This window comes from Aptenodytes forsteri, unplaced genomic scaffold, assembly GCF_000699145.1.
Source record: "Aptenodytes forsteri isolate BGI_AS27 unplaced genomic scaffold, ASM69914v1 Scaffold66, whole genome shotgun sequence".
Classification (NCBI taxonomy): Eukaryota; Metazoa; Chordata; class Aves; order Sphenisciformes; family Spheniscidae; genus Aptenodytes; species Aptenodytes forsteri.
Window position 1 is genome coordinate 1,129,056 of NW_008795131.1, and position 22,254 is coordinate 1,151,309.

General features: G+C 38.2%; 1 protein-coding gene across 1 annotated transcript in view; it reads left to right on the plus strand.

Moving 5' to 3' along the window:
* GOSR1 (golgi SNAP receptor complex member 1) overlaps positions 1-22,254 on the plus strand; it is a gene marked incomplete at its 5' end in the record, with an annotated part of 32,373 nt that overhangs the window by 3,176 nt on the left and 6,943 nt on the right. Inside the window, 3 exons of the mRNA XM_019471769.1 lie at positions 1,040-1,131; positions 1,325-1,399; positions 16,925-16,954. Coding sequence (XP_019327314.1) covers positions 1,040-1,131; positions 1,325-1,399; positions 16,925-16,954 — 197 coding nt within the window. The remainder of the gene's footprint in view (positions 1-1,039; positions 1,132-1,324; positions 1,400-16,924; positions 16,955-22,254) is intronic.

A 22,254-nucleotide genomic window follows, 5' to 3' on the forward strand; every position in this document is an offset into this window, starting at 1 on the left:
TCCCTGGAAGTGTTCAAGGCCAGGCTGGATGGGGCTTTGAGCAACCTGGTCTTGTGGAAGGTGTCCCTGCCCATGGCTGGGGGGTTGGAACTAGGTGATCTTTAAGGTCCCTTCCAGCCCAAACCATTCCATGATTCTATGATCTTGTCTCTGTCGTCTGTCACATAGCAATAGGAGAGGGAATGTCACACTTAAGAAAATACGGTTGTAAAACCATCTAAACTGCTAAAGGGAGTTGAAGGAAATGTGATGGCTAAAGCCACTAGTTAATGTTATAAATCAACCATGTTTCAAACTGGTGATGTTTTCATGGCATAGTAATGTTAAAAATGCATGTTTTATTTGGCTGGTCACGTACAGTTTGATTTTTGTTTTGTATCTGTGCAATACGCAATGTAAAAAGCATAGTGTTTTGTAAAAGCCATAGCATTTATATGAAAAATAGTGCTGAATGTTTACAGTGGTTTTGGTGGACACCAGTTGCCAGTTAAATTGGTTTTTGAGAAGTATTAGCTGCCTAAAATGTTTTCAAATGTAAAATTGCAACTTGAACATTTAAAAAAAGAAAAAAGTAGTCTTCACTGTTCAGAAAAGACTTTTTTTTCCATCTGGTGTAACTTAAAATAAACGCAAGAACATCTTTGCTACATCAAATAAGTAGGTTTTACTAGGGCTTCTTGTTCAACCAATAATGGGAAATTCCAACACAAAATGATAATTCATCAGAAAGGTGAAGATATATGAAATTGGGAGAAGGAATTACAGTGGATTTCCCTCTATGGCCTTAGCTGTAGCTATCAAAAGTTAGGCTCACTACTTAACCAAAAAGTTAAAACTCACTACTGTTAAGAGCAGCGAGTTTTAAAAATACTTTGCATTAACTGCCAAGCGTTTTTGATGTTAATTTCATAAATTGTTCTTGCACTTTGTATTAGAGAACAGCTAACATTTTAAAAGATGGTTGGATCGTACTTGAGTGTTATTGTGTTGTTAAATTGATTCTCAGGATCCTAATTTTGGAATAATTGTTTTATTACAGGATTATACGCACGAATTCCACAAAACCAAAGCGAACTTTTTGGCAATACGAGAAAGGGAGAATCTGTTGGGATCAGTACGAAAAGATATCGAGTAAGTTGTATTGTTTGTTAGAGCAATGGTGTGGGACTGTCCTTGGAGGGAGAAGGTGGAAACCCTCCTGTAGGAGAATACTTGGCATAGCTTATTTGTCTGTGCTCTGAATAAAGCAAAAAAAGTTACTTGAATTTACAACTCTTATTGAGGTTGTGATAAGATTCTTTTTTGTTTTGTTGTTGGGTTTTAGATCATATAAAAGTGGGTCTGGCGTGAATAACAGAAGAACAGAACTATTCCTGAAGGAACACGAACACCTTCGAAAGTAGGTGTTATTTCTTATTTCCTTATGTTGGAGGTGCCTAGCTTTTCCGGGGGATGAAAGATTCTTAATTTCAAGTATGCGTGAAAGCTTTGTCCGTTTGTAGATATATATGTCCACAATGAATGCCTTGCACTATGTATTGTTCTGTGACAGTGCTGCTACTTACGCAGCTGGATAAACATTTATCGCTTATGCTGACTGTGAAGTGCGTATAGTAGGTAGTAGTCATGGTAGTTTTCAGTGATTTTGACTTTTAGGATCTTGTCAACGCTAAGCGACATCTATATGTTGTCTTCAGTGGGCTTTGGCAAGTCACTTGTGACTCAGTCTTCATGCTTGGCGTCCTCTCTTAAGGAAGTAGATGCCTTTCTAGTATACTAACTGGGATAAAGGTTAGAAAACAAAATGGAAAGTCCCAATGATTTAGCTGTGTTTCCCTTTCTTCTTCTTTATTTGTCGGAGTCAGAGAAGAACCTTTTTTTCCTTTTGTCTCTACTGAATGTGTACAAAAGGTGATGGAAGAGACTAATTCGAAAATTACCTGTGCACTTCAAATATTTGCAAATTGACTCTAGTTTGTTGGCCAAGATAACAAGCAAAATAGAAAGCACTTTCTTTTTATTCTTGTTGCAGAGAGGGCACTAGATTATGAGTAGCTCTTTTGTGTGTTCCCCATTCAGCAAAAGCAGCACACCCCAGTATAAGAGCGCTGGAAGGTTCGTGTTTTCTAGGCAGTTGAGAAGTAGCACTGATCTTCATGCCTCTGTGTTCTTGACTGTAGTCATGCTAAACCTCAGTCTTACACAAGAGGGCAGGCTTTCATCTGAAAAAATAAAAAAATTTAAAAATTACCTGTGGCTTTCTCAAATGTGCTTTCTTAAAGATAACTTAAACTTCTGGCCAGAGCTGCACAAAAAGCTTTTACAGGAAATTAAAACCAAATTTGTCGATTGTGGCTTACCACCACTTCATCCTCAATTTTCTTTAATATCTTTAAAACTTAGAAATTAATTGATTTAAAGCTTGAATTATGACTTTTGTCAGATTGAATTTACTATTAAACATGCATGATCAGGAAATGTAAAGTTTCCAGGAAAAAAAAGCAATCTTAATATTTTGTAAGTGAATGTTACCTGAAATGTACTTTGAAGAATCAATGTCAGTTGATCTGAGTAAACCTGGTTCTTTCTAGATGTTGTGTTTGGGGTTTTTTGTTTTGCTTTGTTTTTTTATTGGAGGGGTAGTAAATACTCTTATACATTTGGCATTTTGTTAAAGAAGGTTACAAATAAAATATTTCTGGAGTTGTAAAATATACTTCTAAGAAACTGACATTCCTCTGAGTGCACTATTTTGAAAAGTTTGAAACAATGAAGATTATTTGAAAATGTCAAGACTTAAGAAAAACCCCACGACCCTGAGAAAAAGAAAACAAGAAATAAGTGTGAGTTGGGGATCTTTAGGAAACAGGGGCAAAACTAATAATGGAATACTACTGCAAGGTGGAGATAACTGTAAGGTGTATGAAGAAATCTGGTGGAGAAGCGGAAGACAACCTTGGCGAGAAATCAAAGCTTGCAAGACATTCAAAACTTTTGAATTGAGAATCAGTAAGCTCAGAAAGAGATACTGGCAGAGGAAATTATTAAACATATTTGTCTTCAGAGAAAGCAGTTAATGAGCTATTAATGCCAAAAAGCTGTAAAAGCTAGCAAAAGGTCCCAAGAAATCACCAGGAGCTTGCAGGTTACACCAAACGTGCTCCTAGGATAAGCTGACAAGCTTTGTGTGAGTCTCGATGCTGAATATTTGCAGTGCAGTAAATCATGGTGCTAGACTAATTGGTAGAACTGCATGATAAATATATATACATTGTCACAAAGACACAACAATAAAAATGCAAATGTATTTTTAGTGAAGTTGTGAAACCTATTATACAAGCTTGAAAAATGGAGATGGGAACATAAACTTTGCAAGTGTATTATTATATGCTGCAAGGTATATGAATTATATGAAATATTGTCACAGGAATGATATATTTGTATCGAATATTGGAGCGTTCACTTGGTCTTGACCCTGCTTAATTTATGATATTAAGTACTTTAACCTATTACATATTTATTCCATGATCTGATAATGGAGAATGTATGAGCTATTACCCCACTGCAGAATACCAGACTCGTCTGTCAGCCTTTTTCTTTATGCACTACCGTGCGAGACAGGAGAAGCAGAAACTTGAGTTTACTCTTGGTGGTGTTTTCCGTGAATGCTCTTTAAAAAGCATGCTGGCAGCCCTAGGCAGTATTGTTTGTGGTGGTATCTCACTTGGGAGTAAGAGGAGGAGAGCCAGAAAGCTCTTCTCTGGGGGAGACTTTGGAGAAAAGCTGGACCTCTGCTTTTTGCTCAAATCTGGCTTTTTATTTTTCTGTCACATTTTGAACATCATGTCTTCTGGAAGGACTAAGAATGAAGGAGAATGTTTGTCTTAATTTTACATATGTAGGTAATAGAAAAGGAGGGGAAATAAAAAAAAAAAATCTGTGAGTCCAAAGTTTTGACGAATAAAAGGATCCAATGTATATTAAGCACCAAGGGAATTACAACAGCTGAAGCGCCGTGCAAACCCTTGCTATGCCTGTAATACATAAAACTGCTATCCATTAGGCCGTGAGGATCGTGCATCCATTTGGATTCGCTTTCCCTGGGTGGGGCTGGCTGCTGTGTCAGCGCTGCTGGCACAAGGGTGTTGTGTGCTTTCACGTTAGCATCGCGGAGCTGCCGGGGCAGCCCTCGGGCCGGGGGCATGCGGGGCTCCACGCTGCCGCACCCCAGTTCTGGGAGGGTTAGAGAAAGCGTATCGCGGCGTTCTCTCTTTGACGGAAAGCTTCACTGCGGGTTCAATTCATTTTCTAAATCGGCTGATTTTTGAGTTTTATTGGGAAAGGAGATTTGTCTAGAAATGTTATTGACTGTAGGTGGGAGGCATAAAGTTTCTAAGTCTCTCAGTTTGCTACTTAATTTCTATACAGATAATTTAAGGATAGTTGTACCTACCTCTGGAAAGAAAAACAATAATGCCTAAATTTCTTAATAAAAATTTTAGCACCTGTTAATTAAAATGAGGCTGGAAGACAGGTCTTGTTGAATATTGATGCCCTGTTAATATTTTTACCTAATATCTCAGATCTTTTGGCATGTCAGATGCTTAAAGAAATACCAAATCTACCGTAGTCATGTTTGCAGTTGATTCTTGAATGCTTGTTTGCTCGGGCCTATGCCATTCAGTAAAGGTGCTTGTCTCATCTTTTCTGTTTGTATGCTTTTGTCCAGGAGGTGAACAAATCGTCCTTTTCCTTCTAATACTGTTTTCCATCTAAAGAAAACAATTTTGATGAATAGATCTAGCTTAGCATTTTAAAAACTGCTCTGAAATGTGCTGCCTCAGAGGAAAGAGTCCTGTCAACTTAGTGTTTGCCCTGAGAAATTCTGCCGTTATTGATGAGTTATAGTCTCAGTCAGCAAAGAAGGGACTAACGTGTTTGATTAAATTTGCATGTGAGTGAAAATTTCCCTTGTGTTAGTACTTGCATTGTATGTGAATGATATCATATCAAGTGACACTGAATTTGTGTAAAAATTGATGAAGGCTTCGTATCAAGTGACACTGATGAATTTGTGTAAAAATTGATGAAGGCTTCCAAGGTTTAGATAGAAATTGCGGATTTTATTACCTGTGATGAATTCCTTGTAAAACTAGACCGCTTAGTGGTCGCCAGCATTTGCTGTAGTAGATTTGTTCTGTCATTGTAGGGCCACTGTATGACTATTGCTTTATTATTCAGCTCCGGTGCTCAAAAGTTAGACATTTGTCCTTTTCCAAAAGAAGTGGCTGGTGGTGAAGCAGGTGCCTGTGCTGCCGCAGATTATCATGAGCTGTGTTTTTAATTGTTATCAGATGACTATATGTTTCTGGTGAGTGTTGCTATGCAGGCTATCAGTCTATCCAGTCAAAAAATTTTCAGCTTAGATGGAGTATCAGGTGTAAGTGATGCAGGCAGATGAGATGAACCTGCTCAAAGTGTTCAGGCTAGCCGAGGATGTAAACACCCCTGTGTGTCTTAAAATGTTTAGCACCGGGAACAGAGAGGGTAGGGGTGCCAGAGTAGGTGGATGAGAAACTTTGAAGGAGAAAAGGAGGAGAGCAAACAAATCGAAGAGGGATGTGCTCTGCGTGTGAAGGAGAAAAGAGGAATAAGAGAAGTGAGCAGAAGAAATAACGGGAATCTGCAGCAGTTGCGTAATGGTGCTATTAATAATACATACCTGATTCATGGAGATGATTAGGATAAATGAATGTTCGTGCAGTACTTCATATATGTGAAGTACTCTGAAGTACTAAATATTGTTATTACTATTACTGCATTTCATTTTTCAGCAGAACTATTTCGAATTTCCTGTTGTTGTTTGGGCAGAACTGGCCACATTCAGTAGAGAATAATCACCGGGAAACTGCTTTCAAACTTTGTTTGTGATACAGATTACGAACAGATTTTAATAGAGGGAGTGACTTGTTGACCGTTTTTCTTCTAAATATTGCTGTTGCTTATAAATTTTCACTTCAGTACTGATTTGCACGGAGAAGTCAGCTTAATGAGATGCTGAGACACCTTACAGGGTTTTTGATTACAGGTGTGTTGATTTTTTGGGGAAAAAGCTACCAGTTTTCTACCTTAATTTAATTTCCTTTCCTTTGTTATCCCTGTTCTCTGCTCCGCACGCCCTGATTTCCATTCACTGTGCTGTTGCTGCTTGGGTTCCTGTGGATTTCAGTGGACCCTCAGTATTGGATTAAAACCAGAGAACTGCTGTCGTCTCCCCTTCCATCCCCTCCCTTGCCTCCAGTTGCAGGGGGAGGACACACAGATGCCTGGGCAGTAACTGCTCCAGCTGACACATGGTTCTCCACTGCATCTCCTTCATCTTCTCTTGGAAAGAAAGAGTCTGTAAGAAAAACAGCTAAATCACCAATTCCGTTTTCCTTCCCAAGGTGGTTGGGGAAGCAGCAGGGAGGGAGGAGTGTGATGAGCCTCTTCCCTGGGCGCCTGCTGGCTGCCTGCTCTGCAGCCTCAGAACTGCTGAGCTCCACTTTAGTCAGGCCCAATAAGGGTTGGTTGGTTTTTTTTTTAATTGCAAAACTTGCCTCTAAATTAAACTTACTTTTTGTTCATGTCAAAGCAGAATGTGGTGTTCTTGTCGCTCCACTCTCTGTATTTTAATACAGATTTTAATTGAAGCGGCACTTGACAATGAATAATTTTCTTTGCTTTATGGCAATTATGAAAAAACAAAACAGATCTGCTATGAAAGGACAATACATACTATCCATGGCCTCGGTTTGGACTGTTTGCCAAAAAGCACCGAATACGGTGTAATTTGGCTGCAGACTTGCTGTGCAGTAGTAATGGAAGGCTGCAGCACTTTGTCTACTGAACTGGAAGATGCAGTGCAAGGAGAGATTGAGGAATCTGGGTTAAAATGTTTCTCTGCTGGCCATTAATTGCATGCTCTGGCAATGGTCTGTCGCTGTTTTCCCAAATGCAGTTACATACCGTTGACTTGTTTTCTTTGTTTGTGGAATAAGGAAGTTTGGGAAACTGTTGCATTAGGAGTGCATGCTAGTGCCTCAGCTAGCCAGTCAGGATGACTGTGGTAATTACCTTACTGACTGACTTACCATTGAATATCCATAATACAGACTTTTTGGGTAGGGCTATATGGTCTGTCTGAGCGGCGGCACAAATAAAATGGTTTTCAAGGAAGGGATTTGAACAAAGGAGGATTTTTGGTATTGCAAAAGCTTACTTAAAGACGCACAACGACTTGTACTGTAATCCTGTTTCAAAATACGATTCTGTTTTTTTCTTTCTGCTCTGTCTCCTATTGCTGCAGAGTTTTCTCGATTGCAGTTATGCATCAGTGATTCCTTCCTTTAGCCTTATGTATGGAACTGAATGGGTTTTATCTCCCAGCCTGCTGGCAGAACCTCTGTCTCTTGAAGATTCATGGCAGAATGACACAAGACCACTTCATAAGTGGCTGGATCGGCTTCCCCTGTAACAGTCCCAGACTGAATACGAGACTTGGGCATATCATATACTTAACTACACCACCAGACTGAGCACAACTTATCCGTTTCCTTATTTTAATAGTAAATACTCCTCAATGAGGGAGACGGTTCATGTCTTCTTGAAAAAAGAAACTTCACTGCTTATTATGTGACTGTAATTATGTGACTGTATGAGCAAGTTATTGAAGTAGTTTAATGAGAATTTGGGGAGGTTCAAAGCTTGCAGGCAATGAAGGAAGATGCTCTCCTGGGTATCGTTATTATTTATAAATAACTTAATAAAAGAATGTGAAAATCAGCCAAGCACTTCAGGATTTAAAAGAGGTTTTCCCTCTAAAAATAGCTTGAGCTTCATTAGTGTAAAATCAACTAGTGCTTTTCATCTTACTGTGCTGTATTTAGGACTTAAAAAACCAAACCTACCCCAAGACACTAAACCAAAGATTATATTCTTCTCACTAGGTTTATTTGCATGCTTTCCTTATAGTTGGGTTGCTTTAAAAAATACTGTAATCAATAATTTATCTGACATTGATGACTGCTGTGATATTTTTATACTTCAATATGTCTAAAATGAATGATATTTGAAGAAAGAGGGGAAAAAAAAACCCCAAAACCCAACAAACCCACTACACACATGCACAAAACCCAGTTTGGGGACTTCCTTTGTAACTTCCACTACAAAATTGAATTATCCAGGTGACAAAGGATGCAGTCACCCAGGTGTTAGCAGTAAGAACCTCAAACTCATTGTTTGATTTTCATCTGTATAAAATGTGAAGGCTTATGCATGAACTTCCATGTACCCCCAGGAAAGAGGCTACAGAAACTATCCTAGGTCTTTTTGAATGCCCGCAGAAACTAAAGAACAAACCCTCATAACACGGTGTGAAAGATTACCCGAATATATCACGGAAAAAGGGTGGTTGGGACTAAAACTCTGCTATGGTTCTCAGTTCTGGGCTTTACCTTAGAAACAGTTACTCCATGCCCTTGATTTGGGGAGAGGGAGTGATATAAAACCACACTTCAAACTTCAGAGCTCTGTGTTTGCTTCTGAAGTTTCTTGCTCATTTCAGAAATAAACAAGTCAGTGATGCATGTATTATTTGTTTTTAGCTTTCCTTTCAACACTGTTTCTTAACTAGGACAGCTTCCCCCCTCACCCAGGTCTGTATTGAAATTAGGACTTTGACAAGTACTGAAATCCTTCTTACATGGGTTGGTTCTGAAAAGTAGGTGCATCTTTTGAACAGAATCAACAATTGTGGAGTTTCATAGAATTTCTCTTGTGGAATCTGAGTGTTGCTGATTATTCTAATGCGATGTCAATTTTTTGTCAGCGTGGCTGTGTACTTCCTCCTTCTTTAATGCCAGAAATGCTTGCTCACTATTTGCTGTGGGAACATCCAGTAAAAACAAGCTGTTGAATTTCATTTGATGTTAAATAGTGATTATTTCAATTTTTCTCAAATACAGAGTGTACCTCTGGAAAGTTATCATATTACTGTGTAAATGTCATTCTTGAGTTTGTTCAGTTTGAACCTCTGTACTAATGCATCAGAATGAGGTTCTCATCATTCTTGGCTGCTGTGTGGTAGGCAATGCAGATATCTTGGTGTGTTGCTTTACCAGTGGCTTGATAAAAGGCATTAACTCCTATCTGCTGAGGATACTTTCTATCAAATCCATGCTGGTAAGCAGAACTAGACCCAAATTCCCACTAAAGCATGCCTATTTTAGCCTGATAATACAATTTTGCTTACAGCCTTTCAAGGACCTTAGTTTTGTTGTCAAGTGAAAGATGCGGAGTGCTTTCCTCTCACTTGAGAGACTTGTTTCTATTGAGTATAGTCACACTTCTGGAAGAATGCATCTTGTTCAGTCTTAGATAAAAAGACAAGCCTAAGAACGCAGTGAAATTGGGTCAGAAGAAAAATGCTGAGATCTTCACCCATTAATGAATTGTGTCCTGAATTTGGATTGTAGATGGTTTAAATGTAGTGTGCGCTTTAAATTTTGAACCACAGGTGTTCATTATATTGTGTAATTAACTACACAGTTTTAAGAATAATTTTCTGAAACTTAATAAACAGGCAGGTAGATAGTTGTGACATTAGGTACTTCAGCCAAGTCCTGGATGAAAGCCATATAGCTTTCTACATCTACCAAACACACTCTCAAAACCACAGCAGGTGAAAATGCAGTTAGGAAGCAGAATACATTTCTATCAATGTGTGTTTTAGGGTTTTGTACTCAATTAAAATTGGGTTGTCATCCTAGGGATATAACTCTCACTTCATTTCTGTGTTAGCTTCACTGGAAATGAAAAAGGTATTAATTGCGAAGTTGTTGATATGATGGGGCTCTTCTGGAAGACATTCCCCCTTGTGTTCTCTTTTCTTGTTACTTAGGGTGTGAGTAGTAGAACAGGTTTTTTAGCTTTGTCTAGCTTTAGTCAAAAACCACCGAGCTAGAAAAGTGTCACAATCTTTTTTGTTACAGTACAGATTCTAAACAGCTCGTGTTTCTTCTGCGTTGTGCATCTATCTTGTCTGTGTGTGTCCAACAAATCGGTAATGACAGGTTATCTTGGTAGAGCTCATTTTTTGTCAGATCAGTGTTGGATATCGAAGGCTGTGTGGCTTGGTTTTGAGGGTTTTTCCCTTTAGTTAAAGGTATAATCTAAATTATATGTTTTAAACCAGAGCAAATGATGAAAACAGCACTCCCACTGAATGCTAGTTCTGCATGCAGCGTGTAAAATTTGAGGAAATGCCGATATAGTCCATTAGTAACTTACTGGAATTGTTCTGACAGTTGTGGTTAGTGATAATGACTTACAGTAAGGCCTGCCCTTCTCAGTTCATTTAAATTTGTTCCTATGGGTAATATGGAGCAATTATATGGGAGGGTCAATCTATCCAGGAACTTTCACAACCATGAATAGAGAGCCTCTAGAAACCTCATTATGTGGCTGTTGGTGCCATCCTGACATTGGTTTTGTGCAAACCAAATAGGCAATAGGCAACCAGCTGCTGCACTTCATTTAGACGATAGGAGCTGTTTTCATTTTAAGTTTTTAACTGCGTTGTTTGGGTAAGCTATATACTGCAGATTATTGAGAAGGCTCTTATTTCCTTATAGATTAGCTTTAAAGGAAGAAGTATTGCTGTTGCTCACCCTCTTGGGACTCTCAAACGTCAGGCACTCTCCCCAGTAGTCTATGTGCCAAAGAGCTTTCTTGGCTAACTCCTCTTTTTGCAGAAACATTTCTTTCACTCTGTTGATAATTCCCAGACAAGTCCATGGAGTTCAGCGGAGGTGCAGACTGTACCCTTTGGAAATCCAGGAGAAACAACCTGTTGGTGTCTCGGAGCTGTGAAGGTGGATCCCTGGGTTCAGGAATCTCCCCCTATTTCCTTGTATCCATTGAATTGTTCTTTAAACTGAGTTAGAAGAACTAATCTTTTTATTGGTTGTGGTGCATATGTAGATGTGTTTACAGATGTTAGACAGCTGTAAAGAAAGTACTTAGGTTAGCTTATCTTAAGTCCAAATTGTTGGAACTGATAAGCGGTTGAGATATTTACTTAGTGATGTAGCTAGGAGTCCAATTTTTAGTGAATTTTGTGTCATAGGATTGCAGGTTGGAGGGAGTAAGTTTCACCACCACTCTATTTTCCTGGAAATCCTTTGGCAGATTCTTCCCTACGGTGAAAAGCATGCCTCTTGCATGTTGGGTTTTGGTTTTTTTCTCACATACAAGGTACATGTGAACCATCTGGAAAGAAATTCAACACTGAATAATGTTGGTTAACTCCTGCCTAGAGCAATGGATTATGTTCTAGTGCCTTTCATTCTAGATTTAACAAATTGCTTGCACTGATTAAAAACAATGTGATGTTGTGCTATTGTGCTTTTTTTCTTTTCCAACTTTGCAACTATTCCTCGTTCTTACTGAAAGTGATTACTGAGTGTCAGACTCCCCAGAACAATGATCTGCAGAAATAAGCTTACTTACGCGTTTAGAGTTTGTAGGTGTGATGTTGTTAACGTATTGTTCCTTTGGAGCAAATCTATACATTGACTTAATGCTCATGTTTGTGCTGGTTTTTGTTTGATTGTTGTAGGCTCTTACTTAATTTTGTCTACTGCAACAGAAAGCATGAAAATGTCATATCTCCTTAGCATCCAGATTTATGCTTTAATTAACGTATAAGGGGAACCCACAAAAGATAGCAGTTTGCGTTGGTATTTGAACCTTTCTCTGCTTTCAGAATGGTTTCTGTGGGCAAATTGTTCATCCCTGAAAATGCCCATTTTACCTCACGTCTTTGTTTTTGGCCAGCTAGCTCTTCTCGTGCTGGAAATGTAAGATGTATGCTTTGTAGTCAAATACATTCCTTTTCCTCCCTGTGCTGTTGCATGCTGTGCATTCATAGCAGGTGCTACTTCTGCTCTTCCATAAAAACACAGGAGTGAATTTTGTGTTGTCTACACAGTCCTCTATTAATTTTTTTTCTCTCTGGGTGTACCCTAGGTACCGTACCCTAGGTATGTTGGTCTCGCCGTGCTATTGTGTTGGGTCTCAGTCAATGAGTAGGCTTCTACACCAATTTTTCTCTTCATTAGCAACTGCGGGAGACTGTCCAAACTAGTGAAGCAGCTCCAGTGCAATTCACTCTTTCTTTGACACTGAATTGAATTAAGCATGAGATGAGTCTTCTACAATCTGGAATATCTTGTTTGTTATCACAGGAAAAAAATGCGTTCTGCTTTACATTTTTCCAGTTAAGTTTTTAAAGAGCTTAATGGTCTTCAGAATTTTTTAGATGATGAGTTATCTTGATGGCAAGCAGAAAAAATGAGTTGGAGCTGGTTTTTTCTGTGTTTGTGTGCACAATGTTTCTTTCACTTGTGAGTTAGGAATGATTATTATGATGGAAATAACTGACTGTGTAAGTCTAATTTGCTTTATCATAACCTGTCTATTTGTATTAGAATATCAAGTATGTTTTGCAATATTTGCATTCCTGGAAGTTCCACGTTGCCTGGTGATCCAGGATTGTGAAAATATGAAAGATTTAGCGCAGGCAGTTTGAGAGTTGAGACTAGTGATTAATCTTGCAGTTAGAGAAAGAACAAAGTAAAATTATTATTTCTGTAATTATTCTTTATGAAAGTAAGAAAATAGTTATCAAGTGCTATATTAGTTTATTCTACAGGGGTTTTCTGTAATCCTTTTAAATTATTCTTTGTGACAATATTGCCCTTAATTTTATCTGAGGGGTTTAAAGTGCGTTGTGAAATGAGTTGTGTGCAGACGAGTCTTACTGTTGTATCTCTTTTCTCTAACAAGTGCTTGTATTGCGTATCTAGCTAGTAAGAGCGCAGCAAAATCTATGTATATGTTAGAAGCCCAGTCCTCACCTAAGTAATCATCTATATTACTGAATTTTAACTACCGGCATAGAGATTTGCTTTAAAAAAATGAGGAACCTAAAATGCTTTCTTTAGTTGTAAAAGCTTGATGTGATGGGCAGGCTTCTTTCCTATCCTAGAGGCATATTTCACGTAACTTTTCTTTTGGATTAATTTACCTGTCTGAATATTTAAATGACAAATTGCACAATCTTTTCTGAAGACAGCAGTTGCACAGAGACCTGATTATTTCATATGCATGACTGCTACTGTTGGATTTGTGCCATTTATTACAGTAGGTGATTGCCTCAGCATCTTTCAGTGTTTCTTTTGTATAGTATTTTTAAATGGCTTTGTCAAAGTGCTATCTGTCTCGACAGGTGAAAACGCATAGTTTATTGAAACAGGTGGCAAATCAGATTAATATTGCCCAGATCCATCGTTTGCTTGCTTGGATGTTCATAAGGTAATGTGTTTGCTTGGAATTGTTGTGTTTGCTTGGAAAGCGGAAGAACAAAGTCAAGAGATTTTTTTTTTTCTTTTAAGAGCCTCTACTTGTAGTGTGTTGAATGTGTAAGTTAAGCGAAATTACCTCTTTCAATGTTGTTATTTTTTTATTCTGTCAAAACAGTTGAAATTAACATTATTCATAATTGTGAGAACAACTTCTAGTTGTGTGAAACAGGTTATTAATAGTCAGAGAGCTGCAAACTTCCCTTGGGTCTCTGGGCCCCATTGTACTTTGTGTTCCTGATCTTCCTTAAATCTGACTTATTTCCTATAGTTACGAACTGTAAAACGATGGAACAACTGCTCGCTTCTGGATATCACTGTAAGGGAATGTTACAGTCTGTATTTGCAAGAACTTTGAAGGACTTTAAGAGATGCTGTAGGAGTGCATGTTACTGCCTTTAGAAAAGCCTCTAGCGTCTGCTTAAACTGGACTTTTGCAGGAAGTACTGAACTGAAGTCTGAGGGATTCTGATGCGCAGATTTTTACCATAAAATGTTCCTGCTCACGCTGCCTTTACCAAAATTTCAGTGAATGTCATTGCTGTTTTCTGCTGGAGTCTGTTCACCTGCTGGAGGCTTGCAAGTAGAGCCCTTTTTGGAAATCCTCTCAGGGCCATTAAAAGATGATGCTCCTTGGGGTGGGAAGAACATACTGGAAGTCGTGTTTAGTAAATCTGTATGCTTCCCAGCTATTTATGTACGACTGTAAGAGTTAGTTCAGCCTGCCCTTACCTATACATCAGTCATTCTGAAGAAAATCCATATGCATCTCATCCTTTTAAATAGTTTGGATGACCTCCCCCTAAGTTGAGAAACATTGATCTTGTGACTTCAGAGGCCTGTTAAATGCCTTGTGTTGGCATTTGCATCTAATGTCCGTGTTTGTTGGTATTGAGAGCTGTTTATTACTGGGTTTATACATTTTTATTAACTTCTGCCTGTCATCATTTTACAGGTAGCTGCTTTTCCAGGGTTTAATTTTATATGTGTGTGTATACAAACATACCTCTATTAAAAATAATGCAGTATAATATAATTGAATCTGAAGCTTTTAAATACTTTTTGTGTTTACGTCTCTGATTAAGTAACAGAACTGCCTAACTACAGCTTTCTCTAACATAAAAAGCAGTCGGTGTCTCTGCTGCAAATGGGCAAGCCTAATTTTTTGTGCTCTGAAAACCTTGGAGAACATCCTAGTTCACTTAAGGTCTCCGGATGTGTTCAACTTCCCTGTCATCTTCAGTTCATCAATATGAAAATGCTATAATTTCATCAGTTAAATGGACAAAGAGCTGGTAATGCTGGTGATGATTTTTCCAGGGTAGGGTTTTTTTTTTAATAGGACTGTTCTAGCAATGTTTTGTTCCACAGAATTTTTGTAAGTCTTGACTTATTTCCAGCTAGGCACCTGATATCTTTTTGTTGTTAATAAATTTAAAAAAAAAAAGAAAAAAAGACAAAAAATAAAACCCAAACCTGTTTAAAAATGGCGCATACTTGTGCACCATTCTTGCTTTTCAGACTGTTTTCTGTTTTTGCAGTTTGTTCTTATTATGCACTGCCCACATAATACACTTGTCTGTTAGAGACTACCTATGTATGAAAGGCACATTCGCAGTTGAATTTTGTATCTTTGAGAATCAGCGACTACAGAAATCTTTAATGCATCGCTTTTCTGCTTGCCTTGGGGACATTATCAGATGCTGTGAGACTTGAGACTGCTTACATCGCTTTGTGTGCATAACTATGGTGTTTTACTTCTCTGTGCCAGTGGTAATAAATACCACACAGTGAATGCAGATGGTTTTATTTGATTAAACCGATGTACTTGCAACTGATGTGAATCTTTGGAGTGTGGCTTTGTTTTGGGAGCAGAAAGAAGTGTTCCAGTGTTTTCAGTGTTCGCTGCCCCAGTTGAGTCCCTCTCAACTTAAAATTGGGCAAAATATTTTTAGTGCTTTGTGTGCTCTCTCCGTATTTCAAGCCATGGACTAGACTGAAATAGCAACCTTCATGTTTTCACTCCTCTTCACAGACAAATAAGGACATTCTGTTAGCATCTTCCCCCCCCCGAGCAGTTTACACACGCGCACGCTGCACAACATGCTCCTGCGCCGTGCCTCCAGCTGGAGGTGTGGGGGGATCTCCAGAATTTCTGTGGGTAGAAGAAAAGTTCCAAATTGGGCAGCTCTGGCTGAGTCAGAGGCAGAACTGTGCTGCGCCGGAGGCTGTTGATACCTTCCCTTTCTGAGGTGGCAAAACACTTGGAACAAGGAGGATGGAAGATGAAGACGGTCATGCCCTTTCAGTGTCTTTTAATCTTTTTAGTTTGGCAGCCATAAATTCTGCTTTAATACTGGAAGCAATATCCAGTACAACATAAAACTTCTTTCTGTCAGATTGATTTCGTTCTTAAACTGCAAACTAACATTTTTCTTCGGTTATTCTAGAAGAGTTTGCATAAATCTGTGGGGTAAACGGAGCAACTGTAGGGATGCATCATTGTTTCTGCAGTACGGGAAGCGGGGATGCAGTCACCTATTCTATGTCAGTGTTACATTTAAGCTATTGATTGCTGTAACAAGATATGTTTTTCTGGGATTTCATAATTGGCTGTAAAACAGTGATTAAAAACCTGTCTATAACAAGTTGAGTACAGAAAAAGAGAAATTGCTCAAGTCTTCTGAGGATCTTGTTTGTCATCTTAATCTCGCACATCCGTTTTTAAATGAAGTGTTCTCTCTGTGGTGCTGTATTTTAGGCTGTCCTTTTCCCAGCGAGGCTATGTAGAAACTCGATTAACGTGTGGCAGCGAGGGGGAAGGGGCACGTGTAATCAAGGTCTTTCTCTTACAGATGGCGTGTCTTCTGTTTCCCATAAGCATCACTTAATTCTCATCCAACTGGTATTACTACAGAAAGAGCTTGCCTCTTTAACCACCATAAACCCGTGTTTGGTAAACTAGCTCTGAAGCAGTGTTTTGAGATGTTATTACCTGGAACCAAGCCTCAGCTTTTATTTTTAATTGCTTTTTTTGAGGGGGTGGGCAGGAATGAACAGGATTAAGGAGAAAAAAAAAAATAGGTACTTCCTTCTCTAATACTCCTTTCCAAACTGTCCTGGGCTCCTGGTACACATCAGGCTCAGTTAACGTTAATTAGCCATGAATCATGGAAACCGTTCCCCTTTTTCTGTTTTTTCAGTATTTTATGTGTTCTGAGCATCTGCTCTTGCATGCAGTTAGGAAATGCTGCTCTAGAGGACACTACGTGCATCTTCTCCAAAGACTCTCATACATACCAAATATATATAGTAGCAAAAAGTGACTACATCCTGAAATAAGACGTTCTGAGGGCAAATTTGTTAAGGATTACATTATGGAGATCTGTGATTTAATAATCTAAAATAATGCTTAGTGCTTGTTCCTTTTTTAACTTCATTTTTTTTCTTTTGGCTTTCAGCTCAGATCGACTGATAGAAGAAACAATAAGGTAGGAATGAACTTACTAATTTTCATTATTTTCTGTACAATCAGTGTTTACATTGAATTGTGTCCAAAGATATCAGTCATTTTGTTTATACAATAACTGCATTGTTTACAACTCATAGGCAGTATTACAATGAAATGGTGGTGGTGGGGTTTTTTTTTCCCCTATTCAATATTGAAATAATGGTGTTGCTTAAATTTTTTGTTCATCCTAGTTTAGAAAATTTGGGTTTCTGTTCAAAGGTGAATAGCCCCTACAAAAACAAAGGGAATGATAGAGCAGAGTGAATCTCAGGTTGAGCTGTTGAGGGCTATTCCAGTAGTCAAGCTGTTTCTTCTCATAGTGACACTCTTCTACAACATGATTTTCTGTAATCCTTCAATGTATTCAGCACCCTAGTATGCAGCTGATATAGGTAAGGGCTTTTACCGCAAGGGCTTGAGAGGTTATTGCTGTTGTATAGTTATTTATCTTTTGGTTTTTCACATGGTTCAAATACTTGAGTGATACCTTCTCTAACTGATCTAGAAATTTTAGAACTGTAGCATCATAAATCACTTTTATCATCTGTGCCCTTCCCAGTCTTCCATTGAACTCTGGGATTTTGCAAACCAATAATTCAGAGTGCCTGACTTAATGGTTTTAAATTTTAGATTATTGCTTTAAAAAAAAAAAAAAGGAAGAAAGCAAGCAAGATATGCTTTCAGATAATGCATGTACTGGCAGAAGTGATCAAGAAGAGTAATTAGAGGTGCAGCAAGGCTCTATGTCCATTAAGGGCTGGCTAGCTTAAGTACATACAGTGGGCTTAGTATAATTAACGTGGTGGAAGAATGTGTTAAACCACATTAATGTGCAGTGATGAACCAGAAGTGGTCAGTATAATAATGTCTGAAAATGTCGATATAATCTCACCACAGCCTCATAAAGATATTTGCTAAACTTAGCACAGTTATTGCGAATATTTGTTTTACTTTGGGTTCTAGTTCTTTCCTAATTAAAAATCCTGTCCCTTATTGCCATGCTTGTAGCCCTGCTTTTCCGTCTCGTAAAAATGCTCAACGTTTGTTGAATCTCTTATTTGCTGCCACTCCAGTAACTAGAGCATTAAACAGCATATGGTGATTTATTAAACTTTATATCCTGCAGAATGACTCGTATTTTATCATTTGAGCTCTTCGTCTAGCCTCTTGATTATGTGTCATCAGGGAGGCTGAGAGTATGTGTGATAAGTGAACCTCTGTGTTAATTTGCCTGTGCAAGGGAACGTAGCCGTGACAAACTGGAGCTCAGAACAGGGCAGCTACTTGAATATTCACCCAGGTTCCTCCATCGGTTTTGAGCCTACTCGGAAGCTCCATGGTGTCATCAGTAGGTGTCCTGGCTGGTTTAAAACTGCTTTGAGTTTCATTTGCATGAGCTGCAGTCCTGTGGTTGACTACAAATCAGCGATCTCCACAGTGACAGCTTCTCACACAATAATCCCTGCTTCATGGCTTGGTTCAGAGCTCCTTGGTGCTGTTTACTGAAAGCATTCCTTAATAAATGAACTTTGATTTTTAAGAGGCTGGATTTCAGCACTCCTTGTTGCACCATTTATTATCTGTAGGAAATGAACTTGTTGTTGTAGTTGTTACCAAAAATGTTCTACATTTCCTTTTGTAGAAAAAGAGTTTGTTTTGGTAACGACATTGAGCAGGAAATATAATTTCATTTATATCATCTTAATTCCATTCCGACACTGTTGAAACCAGGGTGAATTTTTTGTTTTACTTTTTTTCTTGTTATTCCCAGTAATCACAAGTGTTCAGGTTTGATATTAATTGGTGGTAAACCCCGCTGCATTTTAAGTGAATTTACCAGATAGAAATTTACCCAACTTCTGATTATCAATTGCTGTATCTATTGTAAACCAAGTAAAAGACGGAATTGTGCAGAGGAAGCTGTTTGAATGCAGATTCCTTGAGCTAAGTGAGATGTAATTAGCTTACTCTGGCTGCTAATACCGCTCTGTCTTCAAGGTTTACATCTGCTGTAGTTCATTACTCATTATTCGGGTGTAATTCAGGAAGTTAAGACATCACTCTTTATTTTTTTAGGGGTTGTTGTTAAACGGTGAGTCTAAACACTGGAAAGCATTTTTCTGTGCATGCAGAGGCTTTTGTTGACAAGCTGCATACCGGTGAGCCCATTGCCAGGGACCCTACAGTCAGCACTAATTGTGGAACCCTTGCTCTAACTTTCTGTGGGGAAGAGAACCAAAGGAGTGCAGAGCCTGACTCTTCCTGCGTATGGTTCCTCCATGGGAGCAAACATAGGTGCAAGAGAATATAGGGGCACCTAAGCTGAAATTATTCAGTAACTAAAGTGATGAGTAGGGCTGTCGTTCCAGATGTTTTGTTAGTACTAAACTTTTAATCAATTTTTAAATGAATTACGTGACATGGGTTCTTACTGCAGCATATTTCTTTCCAGAAACGAGTGGGATGTGATACTTTGTACTGCAGTTCTTTTGGAACAGTGTTCACTTCTCTTGGCCAGATTTAAATATAAGCATAGATTTTGCTTAATATGTTTGGTGTTCTCGGGTTTTCATTTTCAAACATTATCACTTCTCCAAAATATCAAATGATTTATTTCTTGTTTTCCAACAACTTATATTTTTAGGTTGGCTCAGTTTGAGGTTTTTTTTATAGTTTTGCATGTACAGTGTGACAAGTTCTTAGGATTTTATTGTAAAACTGTTTCTGAGGCCTGATTCAGGCTGATTTGTCAGTGTTTATATATTAACAAATTGGGCTACTCCACTTCCACTCTGAAGCCAGACCAAAACCATAGATTTAATTTAAAAAAAAAAATAAAAAATCATCTCCTTATATATTTGGGGCATTTCTTTAGGTAATAGTTAGGATTTAATAAAAGGGAAAAATTCACTTGCGTTGAATCTTGACTTTACAGAATGGAAAGGCATGAATTAGATTTTGAGTCTTGGCTCTTTTCGAAAGAGCCTTGCCAGAGTGTCTAGGCAAAATCACTTGCATTTCTGGGGAAATGTTCTTTTCGTTTTCATCTTAGGCTTCATTAAAACACACAATAATCTTTAAGGTAATTTGAAAGAGTGTGTGTACGCATATGCATATATATACACACACGTGTATATTTATAGATACAAATATATATGTATGTATATGCAAAGAATAAGTGATATAATCAGAATTTTTACCAATTTAAAACTAGAGCTTGCATTTCTATGCAGAGTCACAGAGGCCATTCCCTTAATCATAGATGTTGTCATGAATTTAAATGAACCAGTATGATTCATGGAGTACCAAACGAAGCAGAAGTTCCAGTAATACATGAATTATTTGATTTTTAAAAACACATCTTGTTCCTTTAGAGCTTTGTTTTAGTTCTTCATCAATGTAGATTTGACTGAGCTGTCTCAATGGATGAAGCAAGAAGTTGACTTGTTGGTATGTTTCGCTTGATAATACGCTGTATGTATATGGCTGCTCTGTGGGGTGAAAATACCCGACAGCTTAAACATTTGTCTAGGTAAAAACACTTTGCTTCCAAGTCAAGCAGCATTAAAAGTGTATCTCTAAACGTTAGACTAGTTTGACTGTGATAATGGCTGGAAATGTTTATTACTCTCTACTTTTTCATGCCAGCAAAAACTGCAAACTGTAAAAATATCAGTTGTTTTACTTTTGAAGAGAAATTTGGTTGCTTGCATACCCACAGCGCTACTGAACATTCAAGGACAACCTAGAAATGTAAGTGAAATTTTGAGGAAATATGGCTGCAAGCACAGGAATTTCAGATACTCCTGCTGATTTGTGGAAGAGATGGGTGGGCTCTGTGGCTGTGACCTCGGGCTTACCTAGAAGAGATTTCTGCAGTAGTGCAGCAATCTTTAATGTTGTACTTCAGCAGTGCTTTAATATTAAATATAGAGAGCAGAATACCATCTCATTTTAGAAACTTGGTTTACGCCCAACCGTAGTAGTTCAAGCCAGTGCAGCACCGAGAATAGTTCATGCTAGTTTCCAAGTGAAACGTTAAATCAGGGTCATCTTGATTCCAGTAAGAAGCGTTTAATCTTTTATTATAAATGTTGTGTAGAAGTTTCAAAACGTAAGAAAAACGTATTCTTGATCTGGGGAGATTACGGTGTTGAGTAACTAAATGGGGCCAATATTGTGAATGGGAAGAATATGATTAATTTATTTAAAAACGCATTTGTCAGTGGAGAAATGGCAACAGTATGTCAGTGAGCATATGTTAGGGATGGGTACAAAACCACAACTGTCTGATGAAGGGTATGAGGAAGCTGCAATACTTGAGACTGTACAAGACCAATCAGTGGACTAGCCCCCAGGAGCTGTGTGTTTCCTGGTACTGCTTAAATTTAATAGTCTCATTTACAGATATAAAGGCTTAGGTAAACCAGCTCATGTTTTGAGTGATCAAATTATACATGAGGAACAGTGCTTTCTACTTGAATTTTGACTTGTTAATGGTAGCTAGAATCCAGTTAAACTCTTGTTCATGGATATCACAATTACATTTTATTACTAGACCGTATCATATTAAAAATGGTAATCACTACAATTATTTTTTTCTTCAGAGCTCTTCAGTAAAACCTAGCCCATTGAGCTAAATTTTTCAAAATACCGGGTAAAAGAAATGAAGAAGGTTCCAATCTTGTAATATGTAAACTTAAACAGTTGCATCCTGCCTTTTTATATGGAATGGACAGTTTCACTCCTCAGATGTTAAAGCGGGAACCTTGTGTTCCATGGTGATCTGTAATAATTATTTCCAAAGGCATTTTGGAAGTGTCTCAGGAACACTTTATATCCTGGCAATCATCTTGTATTTTCACCTCTGTAAATTAATGGATGCCTTAATGAGTCATTGGATGCATCTTATGAAAACATGTGGCTTAATTCAGGAGTGCTTTGAGAAATGCTGTATTAAAACTTCATCTGGACAAGTACCAAGTCAGAGTGGGGGTGTAAGATAAGAAGCTGTAGGTTACTGAGCAAGCTTTCCTGTGTACAGCTAGGAAATCTTTTTTTTACCAACTTGGTTCCTAGTAATTCAAAACTTCCTGATTGCTGCTCTCAATAGCAAATGTAATGTTTTTGCAAGCTTGTGGCTTTTTACTTTGGAAAACTAAAATACCTGTATGCTGAGTTGTAAATGCATATAATCTCTCAAATGCCGTATCTTCTTGTTGGCAATTGAGTACCACACAGCTGCTCGCTCAGTCTCCTCCCCCCCCCCCCCGGGGGTGG